Source organism: Narcine bancroftii, chromosome 6 (assembly GCF_036971445.1).
Source record: "Narcine bancroftii isolate sNarBan1 chromosome 6, sNarBan1.hap1, whole genome shotgun sequence".
NCBI lineage: Eukaryota > Metazoa > Chordata > Chondrichthyes > Torpediniformes > Narcinidae > Narcine > Narcine bancroftii.
Window position 1 is genome coordinate 187,318,474 of NC_091474.1, and position 22,301 is coordinate 187,340,774.

At 38.2% G+C, this 22,301-nt stretch overlaps 1 protein-coding gene across 4 annotated transcripts in view; it reads right to left on the reverse strand.

Moving 5' to 3' along the window:
• Window positions 1-22,301, reverse strand: part of arhgap18 (Rho GTPase activating protein 18) — a 142,624-nt gene that overhangs the window by 29,852 nt on the left and 90,471 nt on the right. For 3 of the 4 annotated variants that reach the window (XM_069886989.1, XM_069886990.1, XM_069886988.1), the window contains 4 exons: window positions 10,745-10,944; window positions 9,203-9,408; window positions 4,105-4,180; window positions 293-441 (listed from right to left, as the gene is read on the reverse strand). In XM_069886989.1, the coding sequence (XP_069743090.1) occupies window positions 293-441; window positions 4,105-4,180; window positions 9,203-9,408; window positions 10,745-10,944 (631 nt within the window). Of the gene's footprint in view, window positions 1-292; window positions 442-4,104; window positions 4,181-9,202; window positions 9,409-10,744; window positions 10,945-13,873; window positions 14,022-22,301 lie in introns of those variants that run through there. The other variant, XM_069886991.1, reaches the window with a different exon arrangement.

The window sequence follows — 22,301 nt, forward strand, 5'->3', positions numbered from 1 at the left end:
AAATTCTGAAAATATTCAAAAATCAGGCAACATCTGTGGAAAGAGAAACAGGGTTAATGTTTCTGATTCAAGATCCTGACAAAGGGTCATTGATCTGACTCCTGGTTTTCTCTCCACAGATACCACCTAACTTGCTGAGCATTTCAGCACTGTTTCTTAGACAATGGGATTAATCGCATTATACGAAAGTGCTGGAGGCACTCAGCAAGTCATGCACCATCCATAAAGAAAAAGACATCTCAATTGCATTGCTGAATAGCCCCGTTCAATATCACTCTTTGATGCTACTTACAGGCAGGGATGCATCATCCTCTCCCTTGAGCTTCACATTGCTTAATTTTTCTTTCATGTTTGCAGCCTGCTCAGAGTATGATATTTCTAGATTTATATCAGCCATGGGTTGGGTGCCTTCATCCTTGATTTCCAGGCTGATCAGATGGTCTGGAAGGAAAAGAGCTGCATATTAGACTGAATATGGATGATGATTACCTGCTGAGAAGTGAATTTCAAAACTATTTTTATCATTTCAAATTTACAAAGGTAAAGAATGCAAATAAAAATGCCCAAATATCACATGCAGATGCTGTTCTTTTGAAACATGACATTCCACTCATAATCATGTGGCCACAAAAAGTGAATTACAAGGAAAATGTGCAATTTAGAAACATGATTCCTTAAAACTTGCAGAGAAGGCTTTATAAATTCCTAAATCAGTGGTTTTCAACCTTTTTCTTTCCACTCACATACCAATTTAAATATTCCCTGTGCCATAGGTGCTCTGTGATGAAGGTGGTACGTGGGTGGAAAGTAAAAGTTTGAAAACCACTGTTTTAATCGTACCTAATTGACTTGTTATGTGCACGGTTTTATAACTCAAAAATAGGCCAATGACAATTTTTCTCAAGCAAAATATTTCAGTAATAATTGGGTCTAGAGCAGTGATGCTCAACCTTCCCTTCCCACTCACATACCACCTTAAGCAATTACAGAGCACCAATGGCATAGGGATTACTTCAAGTGGTATATGAGTGGAGGAGTCACGTGATGGAGTAGTGGCCGGACGGTGAACTCCAGCCCTCTCCAGAAAAGTCGGGAAAAACAAGAGAAAATACAAAGGCACAGAAATACAAGTTAAAGAAAAGTGAGTATAAAGGTGGAAAGAAGATGGAGACAAAAGGAGAAAAATCAAAATCAACGGAAAGAAGAGAGGAAGAGAAGACAACGGAGGAAAAAGGTGAAGGCCTTACCTGTCCGAAGAGGCCCGCTGTGGAGAGAGGACCCCACTACCTCAGGTCGGTAGAAAAAGAACTACAACAATGGCTCACAGAGCCGAGTAAAAGTGCGCAACCGCGCATGCAAAAAAACACACCGACGGGAGGGGGGACCAGCTGGGGAGTCGATCTCCACAGCCGGCAACGACAGCTGCAGAACACCTGCAGCAAGAAGAGACCACAGAAGACAATGGAAACAAGAAAGAAGAGGAGGAAAGGGCAGCAAAGAAACAACAGATGGTCAACCCAGAGGAAGAAGAAGAGGAAGAGTACAGTGAAATAGATAAAGGGAAAGGCAAGGTAAAGGATATACTTGCTCTTGTTAGAGGATACATGGAGTCATTTAAAGAATGGCAAACACAGGAATTCAATGATTTAAGAAGAAGAATAAACAACACAGAAGAGAAAATAAATAAAATGGATATGACCTTAACAGAAATGGGGAAAAAAATGGACAAGATGGAAGAACGGGCAATAGCAGCAGAAATGGAGGTAGAAGACTTAAAAAAGAAATTGGAGGAATCTAATAAAAAAACTAAAGAGACACAAGAATTACTAGCCCAAAAAATAGATATAATGGAAAATTATAACAGAAGAAATAACATAAAGATAGTGGGCCTTAAGGAAGATGAAGAAGGCAAGAATATGAGGGAGTTTATAAAAGAATGGATCCCTAAGGCCCTAGGATGTCCAGAACTACAGCAAGAAATGGAAATAGAAAGGGCACATAGAGCATTGGCCCCTAAACCACAACCACAACAAAAACCAAGATCTATTGTAGTAAAATTCCTAAGATATACTACAAGAGAAAAGGTACTGGAGAAGACAATGGAAAAAGTAAGAGAGGGCAACAAACCACTGGAGTATAAAGGGCAAAAAATCTTCATTTATCCAGATATAAGCTTTGAACTCCTAAAGAAGAGAAAAGAGTTCAATACAGCAAAAGCGATTTTATGGAAGAAAGGATATAAATTTACACTGAAGCATCCTGCGGTATTGAAAATATTTATTCCAGGACAACAAAACAGACTATTCTCGGATCCAGAAGAAGCACGAAAATTTGCAGAACAATTACAAAAATAGACTGAGGGATGAAGACGGGTAATGAGAGCAAAAATTATCACGATTGATATGTATGTGGGTAAAGACAAAAATAGACTGAGGGATGAAGAAGGGTAAGGAGGGTAAAAATGACCACGATTGATATGTATGCGGGTAAAGAGGTATAAGAGTGAATAGAGACAATGAGCATATGTGAAAGTATCTGTAATTAGAGGAAAACATGGAGAGTATAGACAAGAATTAATAAGAGAAGGTAATGGAATAGAGAGAATAAGGAGGGAATTAAAAGAGTGACCTTTGTGACATGTAAAAAGCGAAATCTTTTCTGGGGGGGGCTGGGTGGGGGAAAAGAGCGGTCACTGCAAAATCAGTTGACGCTTGCGAGTGGATTCGCAAATCCAAATGGAGAGGGGAGATGTGGTTGTCCGACAAGGGATAAAGGGCAACTCAGGAGGGGAAGGGGAGATTGGGGATAAAGAAGATAGAAATAGGAGAATAAGGAAAATGTTGGATGTTGTAGGAATGTTGTCTGGTAAAGAGTTGAAAATAAGAAAACAGAAATGGAAAAGGAGGAAAGGTAATGATGGAAAAACGGAAAGAGAAGATAAACAAAATATAAAATGGCTACGCTGAACTATATGACTCTAAATATTAATGGAATACATAACCAAATTAAAAGGAAGAAACTACTAAATTTACTGAAAAAGGAAAAAATAGATATAGCATTTGTCCAAGAAACACACTTAACTGAATTGGAGCACAAGAAATTAAAGAGAGATTGGGTAGGACATGTAACAGCAGCATCGTATAATTCAAAAGCAAGAGGAGTGGCTATATTAATTAGCAAAAATGTGCCATTTAAAATAGAAGAGGAAATAATAGATCCAGCAGGGAGATATGTTATGATAAAATGTCAGATATATTCAGAGCTTTGGAATCTACTTAATATATATTCACCTAACGAAGAAGATCAAAAGTTTATGCAAGATATCTTTTTGAAGGTAGCTAATACGCAAGGGAACATACTAATAGGAGGGGATTTCAATCTGAATTTGGATCCAAATATGGATAAAACGGGGAAAAAAATTAACAGGAAGAACAAAGTAACCAAATTTATAATTAAATCAATGCAAGAAATGAAACTTGTGGACATATGGAGGAAACAAAACCCAAAAGAAAAGGAATACTCATACTACTCGACTAGACATAAAACATACTCAAGGATAGACCTATTCCTGTTATCAGCACACATTCAAGGGAGAGTTAGGAAAACGGAATATAAAGCTAGACTATTATCGGACCACTCACCCCTGTTATTGGCAATAGAGCTAGAGGACATCCCTCCAAGAATGTATAGATGGAGATTAAACCCCATGCTACTTAAAAGACAGGATTTTAGAGAATTTATTGAAAAACAATTAAAAATGTACTTTGAAGTGGTATATGAGTGGAAAGAAAAAGGTTGAGAACCACTGTCCTAAATGCTTGTCCTCATAAGGTAATTAGAAAGCAGATTCAAAACTAACTGAAAGCCTGAGCTGAATGTAATCCACTGGAATTTTTAAAAAACATGTTGGAAATACACAGCAGATTTGAACAATGTATAGAGATAGAATCTGTTTCTGTTTAGGATTAAGATCATGTTCGAACAAATTCTGAATAGATGATTGAACAATTTGAATTGTTAATTAAAAATAACTAGTAAACAAGTGGCAAGAACAGTCAAAATGGATGAAACTATGCATTAACATCATGTAAAATGTATTCATACCTCCCAGTTTCTCAGTGGTGTCATCCAATTCACTTTCATCAGATGTAGCAGCTGCAGTTTCACTTGTTCTTGAGACCTAAAAACAACAACATACAGACTCCATCCAGGTTATTGTTTAACTTGTCAGCAGTTGACAGATGTTTGCCATATCAATGTTCCTGGGTTTATTTCATTTTAGTTGAAGGATTAAAGGAAGTGTTGGGACAGCTGTGTAGAAGCAAAGCACAATGGGAGAAGGAGGAGAATGCAAAATAAAGGCCAAAAGTTTCTTTGGCACTTGCAAAGGAGCATTAAATAGTCAATGCATGGCAAGCCAATGGTTATTTTGTATGCAAAAGGGAGAGGATATTCTATGCAGGTGTTGAGGAAGACAATTTCTACAGGAGAGACCTGTGAAGAACACAAGTTATTCCATACTAAAATAAACTTCTGAAAGTGTACAACCGCACAAGACTTTAGTGAGATTGTGCTTAGAACCAAAGAAAATTGCATCATAGAAACAAGCCACCTCAGCCCCTCTAGTCCATGCCAAACCAATTTTTTGCCTAGTCTCATTAACCTGAACCCAGCCAATAACTTTCCATACCTCTCCCAGGCATGTATCTGTCCAAATTCTTCTTAAATGTTAAAATAGAGCCCACATTCACCACTTCAGCTGGAAGCTCATTCCACATTTCCACCACATCCTGTGTGAAGATTCCCCTCATGTTCCTCCTAAACTTTTTCCCTTTCACCCTTAACCTACATTCTCCGGCATGTATTTCACCTACCCTCAGTGGAAAAAGCCTTTCTACATTTACTCTATCTATCCCCCTCATAATTTTAAAAACCTCTATCAAATCTCCTCTCATTCTTCTACATTCCAGGGAATAAAGTTCTAACTTGTTTAACCTTTCCTCATTACTCGGTTCCTGAAGTCCAGGCAACATCATAGTAAATCTTCTCTGCACTCTTTCTATCTTATTGATATTTTTTCCTGCAGTTAGGTGACCAAAATTGAACACAATACTCCAAATTTTCCCACATCAATGTCTTATACAACTTTAACATAACATCGTAACTCCTGTACTCAATACTTAGATTTATAAAGGCCAATATGTCAAAACCCCTCCTTACAATCCTATCCACTTGTGATTTCAGGGAATTATCTATCTGTATTCCCAGATCCCTCTGTTCTACCACACTTCTCAGTGCCCTACCATGAATGCCCTTTCCTGTTTTGTCCTTCCAAAATGCAACAACTCACAATTCCATCTGCAATTTTTCAGCCCATTTTTTCTAGCTGGTCCAGATCCCTCTGCAATCTTTGAAAATCCTTTTCACTGTCCACAATTTCTCCAATCTTAGTGTAATCTGCAAACTTCTGATTCAGTTTATCATATTATCATCCAGATCATTGATATAGATGACAAATAGCAATGGTCCCAGCACCAATCCCTGAGGCACACCACTAGTCACAACTCTCCAGTCTGAGAAGGAATCATCCACCACTACTCTCTGGCTTCTATCGTCCAGCCATTGTGGAATCTACTTCACTACTTTACCATGAATTCCTAGTGTCTGAACCTTCTTGACTAACCTCCCATTCTGGACGTTGTCAAAGGCCTTACTAAGTCCATCTAAACAACATTCACAGTCTTTTCTTTGTCAACTTTCCTGGTAACCTCCTCGAAAAACTCTAAGATTGGTTAAACATGACCTACCATGCACAAAGCCATGATGACTATCCCTAATCAGTGCATGACAATCCAAACAATTGTATATCTAATCTCTTAAAACACCTTCCAATAATTTATCTTGTATTGAGGTCAGCCTCATCAGTCTATAATTTCCAGGGTTACTTTTGGAGCCTTTTTAAAACAACAGAACAACTTGATCTATCTCCATTCCTCTGGCACCACTTCCATGGCTAAGGACACTTTAAATATTTTTGCCCGAGTCTTTGCAATTTCTACACTAGCCTCCCTCAAGGTCTGAGGGAATATCTTGTCAGTCCCTGGGGACTTATTCACCCTTATTTGCTTTAAGATTGCAAGGACTTCCTACTCTTTATCTGCATAGGTTCCATGACCTCACTGTTTTCCTTACTTTCCATGAATCTGTGCCTGTTTCCTGAGTGAATGCCAATGAAAAAAAAACATTTAAGATCTCCATCTCTTTTGGCTCTATACAAAGCATAAAGGAATTTAAAACTAGAAGGCAGAGATTTAAGGGAAGAGGGGAATGAATTAAGTGGGAATGCAGGTGCACCATTTTTCATGCAGATAGAGACAAAAATGTGCAATGGTCTGTCAGAAGCTCCAGGCAGCTCAATTGGAACATTTAAAAATATATTTAGACAGTTCCATGGATAGATTGATACAGGCCAAACACAAGCACACGGTAGGTAGACAACTTGATCATCCTGGAGATTGGGCTGAAAGGCCCATTTCCTTGCTGAAAATCTATAACTGAGCACTCCATATCATTGGGTATGACAAGTACATCAGAGTTCTCAAATGCTTCAGGGAAAGAAAATTGCAGACTTTGCTCAAACCCAGGTTTTCTGTTGTAATATATTTTTCATTGAACTTGAATGTGATAGCGTTGTAAATGCAGCACTATGCAAACTTCATAGGAGTTTTATAAAGTTTCCTTTAACTACAACAGAGTGATCTTCAACATTATCCAAAGTTGCTCAAGTTCAGATCCATTTTGTTGTCAATGGTGAATAATTCTTTTCACCATTTGAAAGTTTATTCTTTTGAATAAACTTTCAAATGGTGGTCCAACTGAATTATTTCATGGAGGTTCTGACTTGGTGCCACTCCTTCACAACACTGGCTCCTTATTGTTTAAAAGCTTGAGTTCTTTTGCTGTGAGTGCAGTGAGACTGCCTGTTAACACAGCGAACATGTGGTTCTCCAATATGAATGGTTAATGGGTGAGCACATACACAGAGTTTTTATTCACAGCTTTCATCTTCAGTGCGTGCAGACACATCAGCAGGAGATGAGGAAATGTGGTCTTTTTTAAAACAGTCCCTCTTGAGATTTGCTGTTAGGGAAGAGGGTGGTTTTGGAAAGATTGTGGGAGTGATGGTGGGACAAAGAGAAGAGCACCATGGGCAGTGGGAATGTATGGATTTCAACTGGATGCTGAAGAGGTGAATTTTCAATGTGTGGACTGGCTGTTGGAGTTGGCATAACAATGAAGTTGGCTGGGTGGGAAGAATGCTTAGAGTTATAGAGCATGGAAACAGACCCTTTGGCCCAACCTGCCCACGCTGACAAAAAGTTACACCCACACTATTTTCATCAGCCTGCATTTGGCTAATTTCCCTCCTATCCTTTCCATGTATCCATCCAAATGTTTCTTTAATGTTACAATAGTACCTGCCTCAACTACTTCCTCCAGCATCTCAACACCCTCTGTATAATAGTTACCATTCAGGTTCCTGTTTAATTTCTCTCCCCCCTCCCCACACTAAATCTATGTCCCCTAGTTATAGATGCCCCGATTTTGGGCAATAAACTCTCTCTGTTTATCTGGTCTATCCCAGTTGTAATTTTGTATACTATGAGATTACTCCTCATTGCCTGAGCCTGATAGCTTTAGCTCAGCCACCAACCACGGCCATCGCCCGCCCACCCCACCCCACACTGATTCATGGCAACATCCTCGTAAATCTTCTCTGTGTGCTCTCTAGCTTGGTAACATCTTTGCTGTAGCACGATGACCAAAGCTGAACACAATTCTCCAAATGGGACCTCACCAACATCTTATATAAATGCAATATAAATTCCTAACTTCTATACTTAATACTCTGACTGATGAAGGCCAATGTGTTGAATGCCTTTTTGACTGCCACTTGAAGGTACAATACACCTGCACTCCCATATTCTGCTACTCTTACAACACTCTCCAGATCCCTACCATTTACTCTGTAGGTCCTACCCATATTAGTTTCCAAAATGCAACACCTCACATTTCTCTATATTAAATTCCATCATGCATTCCTCTACCCACTCTCCAAACTGATCACGATCCTACTGCAATTATACATTAATGTAACTGTACCATTGTTTGTGGTGAGGTTATGGTGGAGTTTGATAATTGAGGGGAACTGCACAGCCATTGATTGGTCTGTGCAGTCCATGGTTACGCACACATGAAAAGAAACTACAGGATTTGTGTCCATTTATGCATTTCTTTGATTTGGCTCTTTATTAAAGAATTAACCTATTTTATTTCACATTGATTAAATCCCTCTGCTTAATCAACAGCAAAGTTGTAGCTATGGTTTTGGCCCATGACCAAAGTGTAGATTTTGGTTGGTTCAGATACATTTTGAGTGATGCAGGTCCCATAAATTACATGATTAAAATAATGAACTTTTTGTCAAACATGAATTCCAAATGGATTTTTTCTGTTTTTGACAATAAATTGAACTGTTATAGAATCCATTAGTGTTTATTAACACAATAAAATAACCATTTTTCCTACACCTTATTTGCAGCAAGTTGTTTTATCTTATCTACCCTTGACACCTTTGTGTGTACCTAATCCACAGCGAATGTCTACTGCAGCAAATAGAAGGAAACAAAGCACACCTGCCACGGCCTGTCTCCTCTCCCACCTCTAATTTCCTCGCTGATTTGTACACCAGAAGCACAACGTGAACATGTTGCCATGGTGACCGTGCCACAAAGGAACATTCAGTATATGCATATGTATTCTCTATCTCCTTCAGTAGAAAATGCACAGATCTCCTGTTGAAATACCTGACAACAGACCCAGCCTGAAACTTGGGTTGCCATTTACTTCCTATGGATGCTGCATGACCTGCTGAGTTTCACCAGCATGTTTACGTATTGCAGTTGAAATTATGCTATTAGCATATGTTCTCTACAGATAGATTAAGAAAGCCAAGTATCATTATTGTAGACACTTCGTTTTTGCTCTATCCCATCATCCCTCCAAATTACAGAGCATATTTAAATTTTACTATGAGTGAAGCATTGCCAAAGAGTCTTATAAAACAAACTTTCAATATGATATGCAAAACTTAAAAGAATTTGATACTTGTTTCCTGAACTCTCCTAGAGTACTCTCTTACCTGTTGGCTAAAGATGTCTCTTACATCAGGGATTGGTTGCTTATTTTTCTTCCTCATTGTCATTGTAAATGTTTCAACTCTTCTCTGAACAGCTTGTGCTTGAGTACGGGTCAGGGTGGACAGTAATGTTATGTTCTCATGGGTGTCTCCACTGACTAAACCCAAAAGACCTGCATCCTTCAGCCACTCTGCCTCCGCCTCCCCTTCTGCATAAAAGAGTAAGGAACAAAAATGCAATGAAAGACAAAAGACCAATTCCTGTAATAAAGCTTCACTACATTATTATTTAGAGCTAGATTCTAAAGCCAACTGCACCTGGACATTCATGGCATTGAGACCCAAAAGCATTTATTTTATAGCTGCTCTTCTACTGCTTGGATACTCAGGAGCAGGTCATGTATTGATCTGCTAGGAGCTCTAATCTAAACATTTCAATCTTCTAAATTGGAACATTTCATTGCATTAAGCAGCTGAATTAAAGACCTGCAATGAAAATTCACTTATTTCAAATGTTTATCCACAAACAAAAGGAGCATCAGTTACTAATGATGTCTCAAGATACTTGGTTCCATTGATGAAGTAATGACAACAGCAAGGACCTCCCAATGGCCCACCATTTTAATTCTATACAGAACTGCCACATTGACATGTCTGTTCATGGCCTCATATACTGCCAAATCAAAGGCACCTGCAAATTTGAGGAACAACTCCTTATATTTGGTCTTGGGAGTCTTCAACCAGATGGCATTGAAATTGACTTCTCTGTTTTCCACTACCCCCTCTCCCTAATCTCTCTCTTTCCTATCTGTCTCTTTTTCTCCAACTTCCTACCCCATTCTCTACACTCCTAAACAAGAGGTATCCTTTTTAAATCTCTTCCAATTACTTCTCAGCTTCTACCATCGTACCTGTATCCACCCATTACCTCTTACCTGTTAGCCTATGCTCCTCTGCCTTCATTCCCTCCTCCTGCCCATTCCCCCACCTCTTTATTCAGGAGTATACCTATTTTTCCTTATTTTTGACGAAGGGCCCAGGTCCAAAACATTAGTCATCTTTTACTGCCTATGGATGCTGTGTGACCTGCTGAGTTTCTCCAGCACCTTTGTGTACTGCACTCTCCCCACTTCACTATAATATTCCCTGGAGTTTCTCTAATATCCACAGAGCACTATCAGAGTTCCCAGAGAAATGATTACAAATGGTGATCAGTCAATCTGCATGTCATATTAATATATTCCTTCATAAATCGACTCCTGCTCCAGATATGCAAAGGGGTCTGTTCTCATTATGGTGCACCTCAAATAACGGAATGGGCTTTTATAGGATTTTATGGCCTAGAATTTATTTAATGTATAAAAATTATATTCAAATAATCACTTTCCTTGTTTTGATGTTTCATTGCCCTTTTAGTCTCTAATTATTTCTCTGCCTCACCATGTATAATGTGTGGGAATGGAAGAAATCTTGAATGAAAAGCATTTAATTAGTTGGTGCTTTTTTAGATACATTTGAGGAATACTCGAAATGGATCTCACTTACCTTCAGGCACTTTGACAAACACTTCTTCTGGGTCTTCCTGGACATTTTCCTTGGTTTTCTGGATGTGTTCTACTTCATTCCAGTAGTCATCCATGGAAAGTTCATCTAGGGAATCCTGGGAGAAGGATCGTTCATAATAAGGCTTCCCCATATTGTTCTTGGAATGCATTTGATTCATGTTATACTGCCCACATCTTCGGCTATAAAGTAAAGAACAAGAGACTGTAAAGACTATTTCTTATAGCATCACTTAACTTAATGTATCTTTTGCTTTTAGGGTACACCTTTCAGAAAATATAGCTGAAAATTAATAAAGTTAATTTGTCGAAAGCATTTAAATTTGTTTGTCCTCCACAGAAGTGCCTATTTTGGCAGTTTCATTACGAATGATTACATCTTGTTACATATTTAACTTTTACAACTGGGAAAATGTTAACTTCTTAAAATAAATAGCATCGTGATATTTCGTTTGTGTTTTTCGCCACAGTGAAGTTATTGTTTAAAAAAGTTATTTGTATCTTCTCAAACCAACTTTGTGTTTTTGTGTACATATTGGTAGCATGTGTTTTTTTTTGTCATGAACACTGAAACCATTTTGAGGGTGGAGTCACGCGATGGAGTAGTGGCCGGACGGTGAACTCCAGCCCTCTCCAGAAAAGTCGGGAAAAACAAGAGAAAACACAAAGGCACAGAAATAAAAGTTACAGAAAAGTGAGTATAAAGGTGGAAAGAAGATGGCGACAAAAAAAGAAAAATCGAAAGCAACGGTAAGAAGAGAGGAAGAGAAGACAAAGGAGGAAAAAGGTGAAGGCCTTACCTGTCCGAAGAGGCCCGCTGCGGAGAGAGAAACCCGCTCCCTCAGGTCGGTAAATAATGGACTACAAAAATGGCTCGCAGAGCCGAACAAAAGTGCGCAACCGCGCATGCGCGAAGTTTCGCGCATGCGCGATGCGAATGAAAAAAAACACACCGACGGGAGGGGGGACCAGCTGGGGAGTCGATCTCCACAGCCGGCAACGACAGCTGCAGAACACCTGCAGCAAGAAGAGACCACAGAAGACAATAGAAACAAGATAGAAGAGGAGGAAAGGGCACCAAAGAAACAACAGATGGTCAACCCAGAGGAAGAAGAAGAGGAAGAGTATGGTGAAATAGAAGAAGAAAAGAGAGGCAAGGTAAAGGATATACTTGCTCTTATTAGAGGATACATGGAATCATTTAAAGAATGGCAAACACAGGAATTTAAGGATTTAAGAAAAAGAATAAACAACACAGAGGAGAAAATAATTAAAATGGAGATGACCTTAACAGAAATGGGAAAAAAAATGGACAAGATGGAAGAGCGGGCAGTAGCAGCAGAAATGGAGGTAGAAGACTTAAAAAAGAAATTGGAGAAATCTAATAAAAAAACTAAAGAGACACAAGAACTACTAGCTCAAAAAATAGATACAATGGAAAACCATAACAGAAGAAATAACATAAAGATAGTGGGCCTTAAGGAAGATGAAGAAGGCAAGAATATGAGGGAGTTTATAAAAGAGTGGATCCCTAAGACCCTAGGATGTCCAGAACTACAGCATGAAATGGAAATAGAAAGGGCACATAGAGTATTGGCCTCTAAACCACAACCACAACAAAAACCAAGATCTATTGTAGTAAAATTCCTAAGATATACTACAAGAGAAAAGGTACTGGAGAAGACAATGGAAAAAGTAAGAGTGGGCAACAAGCCACTGGAGTATAAAGGGCAAAAAATCTTCATTTATCCAGATATAAGTTTTGAACTCCTAAAGAAGAGAAAAGAGTTCAATACAGCAAAGGCGATTTTATGGAAGAAAGGGTATAAATTTATACTAAAGCATCCAGCGGTATTGAAAATATTTATTCCAGGACAACAAAACAGACTATTCTCGGATCCAGAAGAAGCACGAAAATTTGCAGAACAATTACAAAAATAGACTGAGGGAGGAAGACGGGTAATGAGAGTTAAAATGATCACGACTGATATGTATGTGGGTAAAGACAAAAATAGACTGAGGGATGAAGACGGGTAATGAGAGTAAAAATGATCACGATTGATATGTATGCAGGTAAAGAGGTATAAGAGTGAATAGAGACAATGAGCATACATGAATGTATCTGTACTTAGAGGAAAATATAGATAGTATAGACAAGAATTAATAAGGGAAGGTAATGGAATAGAGAGAATAAGGAGGGAATTAAAAGAGGGACCTTTGTGACATATGAAAAGTGAAATCTTTTCTGGGGGAGGCGGGGTGGGGGGAAATAGCGGTCACTGCAAAATCAGTTGACGCTTGCGAGTGGATTCGCAAATCCAAATGGAGAGGGGAGATGTGGTTGTCCGACAAGGGATAAAGGACAACTCAGGAGGTGAAGGGGAGATTGGGGATAAATAAGATAGAAATAGGAGAATAAGGAAAATGTTAGATGTTGTAGGAATGTTGTCTTATAAAGAGTTGAAAATAAGAAAACAGAAATGGAAAAGGAGGAAAGGTAATGATGGAAAAACGGAAAGAGAAGATAAACAAAATATAAAAGGGCTACGCTGAACTATATGTCTTTAAATATTAATGGAATACATAACCAAATTAAAAGGAAGAAACTACCAAATTTAAATGAATAAATGTATTCCATTAGAAAAAATAACATATTGGTTAAGAAATAAGATTGAAATATTCGAACAAGTATAGGAGCCTTACATTAAATACAATAGCGAAAACCTACCGGGGACAAACATTACCTAAGTTGATGGAAGGAGAAGGAAAGAAAAGAATGGACTCAGTAGAATTTCTGGTGTAATTTTGTTGAATGACAACATTGTCTGACTGGCTTAATGCAACCTAGATTGTATACCTAAAATGGATGAGAGGGGGGGGTGGGGGGGTGGTTTGGGAGGAAAGGGGGGGGGGGAGAAAAAGTCACTGTATATGTGTGAAAAGAAATAGTGTATATCATGGCTAATGTGATTTATGGTGTGAAAAATAAAAAAATTAAAAAAAAACCAAAAAAAAAAAAAACCACTGAAACCATTTTGTGGATAAGTACTTGATTCCCACCTTTGCAAGAAAATAGCTTAATTTCATTAAATACTATATACAGTAAACTTACCAAGGTAAATAACTTTTGCACTGTTTTGGCTTCATGAGGAGCAGAGGTCTTTGGCGAGTGTATGGAAGGAACTGAAGCCATTAACACCAATGATTCTTTACGGCAGACTAGGTATGCTTCAAAATCACTTACATTTTCCTGCTAACTTAATCTAAATAGAGCGCAAGTTAAAATTATAGCATTTAGCACAAAATATAATATTGAGAGAAAAATTAAAGTAAAAATTAACATGAAGTCCATTGGTTTAAAAAAAGTATGAGTCAATTATAGGTTAGATCAGGCTTCAATCTCAGTCTATTGTTCAGATTTGACTCTCATGACTGGAGGGAGCTTAATGTTTCGAAAGAAGATATTGCATGATTTGCGACAGGTGCCACTTAAACTCATATTTGCTGCATTTTCAGAGAGACAGGAGAAAAAACTTGCTGACAAGGAGGCAGTTCAGTTATTTAAACATCACAAATGATGTTGTGTGTCCCATTTCAAATGTTACCCTGACTGGTCAAATTTCCCTGGACTTAAAAGTGGAAGGGAAATGAGGACATATGGATCCCAGTGATAAAATATCTTTCCATTTTATTTTTGATCCCAATTTACATACTTCACACAATCACCATAACATTTGACCATCCCGACTCTCAAATTTACTTTCATCACCAACCTTTCCAATGTCCACTCAAGATCATCAATCTCCAGCTGCCCAAGACCTCTCATCTCCACCACTAACCCCCTGACCCGATTTCCCTCAGGTCTCCAGCCTCCTGCTTCCTTTTCCTCTTCTAGTTATCCTGTCACTAAACCCACAGCCAAAGCTAAATAAACAGGGTTGGAAATGTAGGAGGAACCACAAATTCTTCTTGCTATTGGTAAACATGTCATAGATGAGGAAAAAGCAATGATTTTGCAGAGAAATGCCACAGAAAGAAATCAGCTGTATATACACAGGCAGAACAATTGATGAGCAACCAGTAACAAGTTATTTTCTCTGAGTTAATGAGGTCAACAATAATTATTTGGATGATGAAATATGAATCAGGCAACTACCTGGAATTTCAAATCAGATACAGAAAGCCAATGTAATGTAAAACTTTTCATTTCTCCAAGAAAGCAAAATAAGATTTTAGACCTGCAAAGGTGGAATTTATAGATTATGCAGGAACTTGTTAAAGAACACCTAATTGTTGGTTTAGTGTGATGACTAAGATGGGATATTAGCTTCTGGACAAAAAGTTATGGGTGGGGAATAAATATTGTCTAGTGTAATGGTGATGTAACATTTAATAGACCATCACCTGCTTCAAACAGGAGGCCAGTCAGCCAAGAGAACACACCATTTCAAACTTAGGTGCACCTGCACTCACAGTCACCTGCAGACATCAGATCGTCTTTCCAATTATGAACACGTGTGATAGTCATGTTGAAGCTTTAAATGACTATGGCCGGGGAGCGTGGCAAGATGGCGTAGGGAGCGGACGTGCATTCCCGGTTTCCCCCAGGCAGTTATATAAATACCCGTTTTAAGAATATTTCTTTTCTGTTAAAAGTCTTTGTTTTGTTTATCAATTGTTTTTAGTTTAAAATGGCAACAAAGATTAAGGAAAATAGAGTTCAAATACAGAACAAAACTACACTCTCCGACTTTGGAAGAAACTCGGCCTACTTGCCCAGACAGAACCACGGAGTCAAGGCTGGAATTTTCTTAAGAACGGAGCTCATTAATTGGACTGTCGGATAAGCTGGTCTTGGACACCCCTCTGAAAGATGGTGATGAATATTGATTTGAAATGTTTTATGAAGATAAATTGCAGTAATTGGCATTGGTTGCCCGTGAGTTTTAAAAATCCAGATAACATTAAAGTTTATTAGTGATTTTTTTTGGATGGAATATCGGAAGGATTAATTTATTATCTATAAATACAGAACAAAATTACATTCTTTGACTTTGGAAGAAATTTGACCTATTTGCCCAGACAGAGCCGGAGTTGGTGCTGGAATTTTCTCAAGAACAGAACTTATTAAAGTTGATTTCGGACTCCTTTTTGAAAGATGGCGACGAATGTTGATTTGAAATATTTGAAATATTTTCTGAAGATAAACATATATATGGAACTCCTTGACCTGCAATAAGGTTTATCAGTGATTTTTTTTTGGATGGAATATTGGAAGAGTGAATTTATTATCTGTGAGTATGCATACATTGCAAACAGATTTTAATAGTTTTGAAAAGGTTTTTTTTAAACTAAACAACAAGATCAGTTTAATATTGAGAAAATTGGAAAAAACGGAAACTTTATTATTAAATTTGGAAATTCAGTAGAAAGAAACTATGAACAAGATTGATGATTTATAAAATTAAAGTCAAAGGAGCAATGTCCAAGAAGAGTTAAAAATTTTGAATAAGTTTTTCTTGAAAATAAACAATAATTTCAACTTAACATTGAGAAGATTGTCAAAGTGGAAAATTTGGTATTAAATTGGGAAACACAGAAGAAAGAACTTATGAATAACATTGATGCTTTAGAAGATCAAGACCGAAGGAATCATGTTCAAGAAAATTTTAAAAGATTTGAAAAAAACTTTTTTTGAAAGTAAGCTACAAATTCAACTTGAGATTGAGAAGAATGGAAGATTTGGTGTTGAACTGGGATGTTCAGGTGTTTTAATTCAGTGGATGAAATTCAGGAAGACTTGAAAAAAAAAATTTTTAAAAAAAACTTTTATTGATTGTAAACAATGTTTAACTCAGTGTTGGGAGGGTGGAAAGGGTGCAAAATTTAATATCAAGTTTGGATTTTCAAAAAAAAGAGTTTATGAATAAGATTGGTTAAATTGATGGACCGGGGTTTTATGGATATAAGAAATGATGATTTTTCGGTTTATACGTGTATTTTGTTTGCCTGGGGGGGGGGGGGGGGGGAAGGGAGTGGTACTTCTGCTCCCGAAAGTCATATGCCACTTGTGGTTTATACCACACCCATTTGGGTTTTTGGGAATTAACCACCACAAGGTGGTTTCCTAAGGGGTTAGGGGAGGTGGGGGGGGTGGGGGTGAAAATTTGAAAATTATTTAGTATCTATTATGTAATATTATACTAAGTCAATTTGAAATGAATGTATGGAGATACTATAAATAAATTTCAAAAAAAAATAAATGACTATGGCCTAGTAGCTTCAACATGACTATCACAAAGTGCATCGAGAGGCTGGTCATGGCTAATGTTCACTGCAGCCTCCTAGCCATCTTTTCCCTGCTTCAATTTGCCTGCTGCCACAACAAGTCCTCACCAGCTTGCTGGCTCTACATTCATCCTTGGAACATCAGAACTAATGAGGATACATGTGACTGACTACTATTCAGTGACTGCAGCACTGCCCTCAGCACCATCATGCCAAATAAACATCCCCAAACTCTGAGACCCTGGCCTCAGTACCAAACTAGACCCATGCCTTCTTGTCCCTGCTAGTCACAATCCGTGACAGCACTTTCTTCATGGCATCCTCCATTTGAATGCCTCGCAAGGCCCTGACTACAGTATATTCCCTGGATCCCCTTGACTTGCCGAAGTTTCTATATTGAAGGGAGATGGAAGGATTAGTGGCTTGGTGCCAGGACAACATCCTCTCTCTCAATGTCAGCAAGTATAAGTAGCTGGCCAGTGACTTCCGAAAGATGGGTGAAGCTTGATCGTTATCCATATTTCTGACTCAGAAATGCAAAGAGTAGGTGGCTTTAAATTCTTAGGGGCAAACATCTCCAATGAACCGTCCTGCTCCAACCACTGGCCAAGAAAGTGCACTAGCATCTCTACTTCATCAAAAGCCTGAGGAAATTTGGCTCGTCACCTGCATTCCTCAACAGATACACAATCAAAAATGTCCTGACACAGAAACTGTTCTGCCCAAGACTGTAAGAAACTGAGAAAAATAGTGAATGCAGCCCAGAATATCTCACAACCCCCACCTGATTCCAACAATTCCATCTATACTTCTTCCTATTGCATTGGAAAAGCAGCCAACATATTAAAAGACTCGTCCAACCTAACCCATCCCATCAAGAAGCTTCATGAATATGAGATCATGCATCATCAGATTCAAGGGCAGCTTTTTTCCCACCATTAAGTTCTCCAAAGAAAAATGCATGAGATTGTGAAAGGTCTTCAGGGCCTTCATGTCTTTGTTGATTATTTTCTGGCTATTGTCCCAAATGTGTATTGAAAATTGATTTTACCACAAAGTTGCATTTTCACGGTAACAAAATCTCAACAATGCTTATCATTTGACTTTTTAATTTTAAGATTGTTGTTGGAAAGGCCAACATTATTTGCACATCTCTAGTTCTCCTTGGCAAGGCAGTGGTGAACCAAGTTCTTGAACTTCTGCACTATCTTGAGTCTAGGACCAGAGGGCACAGCTTCAGAATAAAAAAAGGTGTCCCTTTAGGACAGAGATGAGAAGAAATTTCTTCAGCCAGAGAGTGGTGAATCTGTGGAACTAATTGCCACAGAGAGTTGTAGAGGCCAAGTCATTGGTAGGTTCTTGATTTGTAAGGGTGTCAATGGTTACCAGAAGGCAGGTCAATGGAATTGAGAGAAAAAAATGCCTGCCGTATTCGAATGGTGGAACAAACTCCATGGGCCAAATTGCCTAAATCTGCTCTGCCATTTTATGGTCTTCTGATCTCTACAGCAGTTAGTTTGGGAGTTCCAAGAATGAAATACCAACAATATACTTCCAGGTTAATATGGTGTGTGGGTTGGAGGGGAACCAGAAGGTGGTGGAATTTGTCTGCACCTTCTGCTCTTTCCTTTTTAGTAGTAGGTAACATGGGTTTGGAGCTGCTGTTGTAGTGGCCTGGATGGTTAACTCCAGTGCATTTTGTAAAGATCAAATATTTACAGTGGTTGTTTTGTCCTGGATGGTGTTAAAGAGTTATTTGTGCTGCTCTCATCCGAGCAAGTGGAGAGTATTTCTGTTGTCATATGCTTTGTAGTTGGCGGAAGGAACTCAGGGTGTTGAGAGAGGAGTTAGTTACCATAAGTTATCCAGCATCTGGCTACTGTTGTAACTCCTGTATTTATGTGGCTGGTCATTTGAGATTTTGGTTGAACGTTACCCCAATGCAGGGGACTTAACAATAGTTATGCCACAAAATGTTAAGGGTACTTAATTAGACTCTCTCTAGATGGAGCTGCTCATTGACACTTAATACCCTAATGCAAATGTTGCCTAAGTCTTTCCAAATGAAGACATGGGATGTTTCATTTGCTGAGGAATTGCAAATGGAATTGAACATTGTAAAATTATTGTTGAACAATTATTCTCAATTAAAATCCCTGTGGCCAGGAATGAAAATTAAAATGCAGTTCAATTATACCATATTTGAAGGAATTTGTTTCTGCATTTTCCCCAAATCCATTCTCTTGTGAATGGCATCATTCCCCTCCCCCACACCTTCACATCACCCACACAGCCCTTGCTTCTCTGAGTTAATAATAAGGTCACTGAATTAACTAAACTGACAAGAATAGAAGCCAACGAGGTGCTGTGAGCTGCCTGCAATACCCTCTCTCATCTATAGAACAGATTAGATGCTTAAAACCAATCACATAAACAGTCTGCATACAAATTAAATAATTCTAGTGTATCAGCAGTGTAGCTTGGACAATGGCCTTAAGACCATGTGTTTGATTTTTTTTTAAACAATTGACCTGAACTGTGGACTGCTTTTAAAAGATTTTCAACATTTTGAAGCCTTGTGAAGTGGAATCATTCACTCTGCAATTGATTCCTCCTCTTGTAACCATTAATATTTAATTGCCCTTCTCCACTTGATTTTCTTAATAGCCAGCATTTTGTTGGTACAAGGCTAGTAGTACATTATTGGGTATAGCCTCACCCTTGAAATAGCTTACAATATGTCTGTTGATACAGGCCAACCCTGGGTGACAAATGGGTTCAATTTTTAAAGATGTTCTTATGTAAATTTCACCCAAAAGTCTGAAATAGACTCAATGTGGTAACCACTCCTTCACAGTATTACAATAAATTGCATTAAAAGTACGCAAGACTAATAAGAACAATTACTAAAATTGGAGAGAAAGCAAATTAGTTCTGCCTTTCATACGAACGAATGTATGTACATATATCAGACTTTTGAATTTAATAAGATTATAGGGGCTCATTCACATGTACGAGTGTCTATAAGTTGTACATTTGTAACACAGGGTTGATCTGCACTTTCCTTCCTGTCACTGAAATTACATCAGCAAAATTCCAGCCATAAGCACATCCTTGTAACTTGTGCTGAGGTCTAAGTCCCATAGTTCGTACATATTTCTTGATTCTACTTCAGATGTGACCCTAATAACAGGAATTTAGGGAAGTTTAATGGGCAAATCAATCCTTAATCTGATGCACTTCTCAGTACTTTGTTGAAGAAGATGCTGAGTGACTAATAACACTGGACAACACATTTTTGCAAAAGGTATCCTACCCGAAAAAAAATAAATTGGGTATTTTGATAGACGACTTCAAGCTGAACACAAAGATAATTTCAGATTTGATGCATCATATATGAAGTTGGAGAAACATTAAATTAACATTTTTTTAATTTAGCATGTTTGATCACATAATGTTCCTTGGAGTTAAGCTCTCAGGTTGACTGCACATGCTGCACAGCAAGTGTGAGGAGCCCAGGGTTTGTCTTGGTCACCAATTTTACAACCAAAGTAGAGCTCATAGACTTTTTAAAATAAGTGTAGACATGCTGCGTCTTTGAGCCTTAAGTGTAACCAAATGTATCGCAGCTGTTATGACATAGACGAGACATTTCTGTTGTATTGAATCTTCCTCAAGACAATAAGTGCTATTGGAAAGTATATATTCCCACATTTTGGCAGCTTGATGATAAACTTTTCAATGTGGTATATTCCAGTGAAAACCCCTTTAATCGAAAATCCTTTTTAAATGTACTTGAAGCTACATACAAATCATAACAGGACTTCCAATATCATGATGTTTTATCTTCTTTCACATTTGGGTTATAATTATAATGGGATTTTCACATTATTTGAAAAAAAATTAAACACTGCTTTGCTCCTGCATGCAATTACAAGCTAATGCCACTGGGTGACTCTTAAGAATACACAATCAATATATTTCTCCCCTTGTTAATTTTTTTCATCATGTCAGTGATTTTATTTTTCACTGTTATATTTTATTATGATTATTTCTTTCTTTTAACAGTTCATTTTCATTGTTCAAGTCTGTTACTGTCTCAGGGAAATGCACTTACATTGACAACATTCTGGCTACTTTCTAACATAACAATTACAGCACGGAAACAGGCCATTAGGCCCTTCTAGTCCGCACCGAACCAAACACTCCTCTCTAGTCCCACCTACCTGCACAATGACCATAACCCTCCACCTTCTTCTCATCCATATACCTGTCCAACCTTTTCTTAAATAATAAAATTGACTCTGCCGCCACTATTTCTCCCGGAAGCTCATTCCACACCGTTACCACTCTCTGAGTAAAGAAGTTCCCCCTCATGTTACCTCTAAACCTCTGCCCCTTAACTCTTAACATGTCCTCTTGTTTCAATCTCTCCTACTCTTAACGGAAATAGTCTATCCACATCCACTCTGTCTATCCCTTTCATAATCTTAAATACCTTTATCAAATCCCCTCTCAACCTTCTACGCTCCAAAGAATAAAGACCTAATCTGCCCAATCTCTCCCTGTACTCTAGATGCTTAAACCCAGGTAACATTCTGGTAAATCTTCTCTGCACTCTCTCCACTCTGTTTATATAGGGTTCCCCAATGTGTTCTGTTATTCATCTGCTGCCATTACTTGGTATTGGCAGCTATTGTAGCCTCTGCTTCAATTCTTTGCTTTGTCTTCCATTGCCCATTTAACCCAGGGTTTGCAGGGTAATATTCTGTTTATCTTTCACATTACAGGGACTCTGATGGTGCTGGAGTGGCAGACTTTTTGGATTAATGAATGTTATCATATAATTCAAGAGCATAATTCATGACATTTTGACTTCAGGGATTCTTGGCAATTCTGGTTCTCTTTTCCTCTACACTTCCACCACTCATGTGGGTGGCATTGATGCAGCTTCCTTGGACTTGGCTTCTTTCCCATCTCTGACATCTCCATGCAGATTGGTATTCCCTTGTCACCTCTGATACCTCATTCTAAGCTGCAATTTCATTTTGCTAAACACCAAGAAAATAATAATACTGCCCTCACTCCTCTCCACTCAGATCCTCCCAATATATTCTTCTCAAATGATATTTTAAGACATTTAATACACATGATTTAAAACTACAAGCTGTTGTTGAGCTGGGAATAGGTGCTAGCATTCACCTTAACATTAGAGTGATTTGCTTCAGTCTCATACAAAATGAAGATGCCCC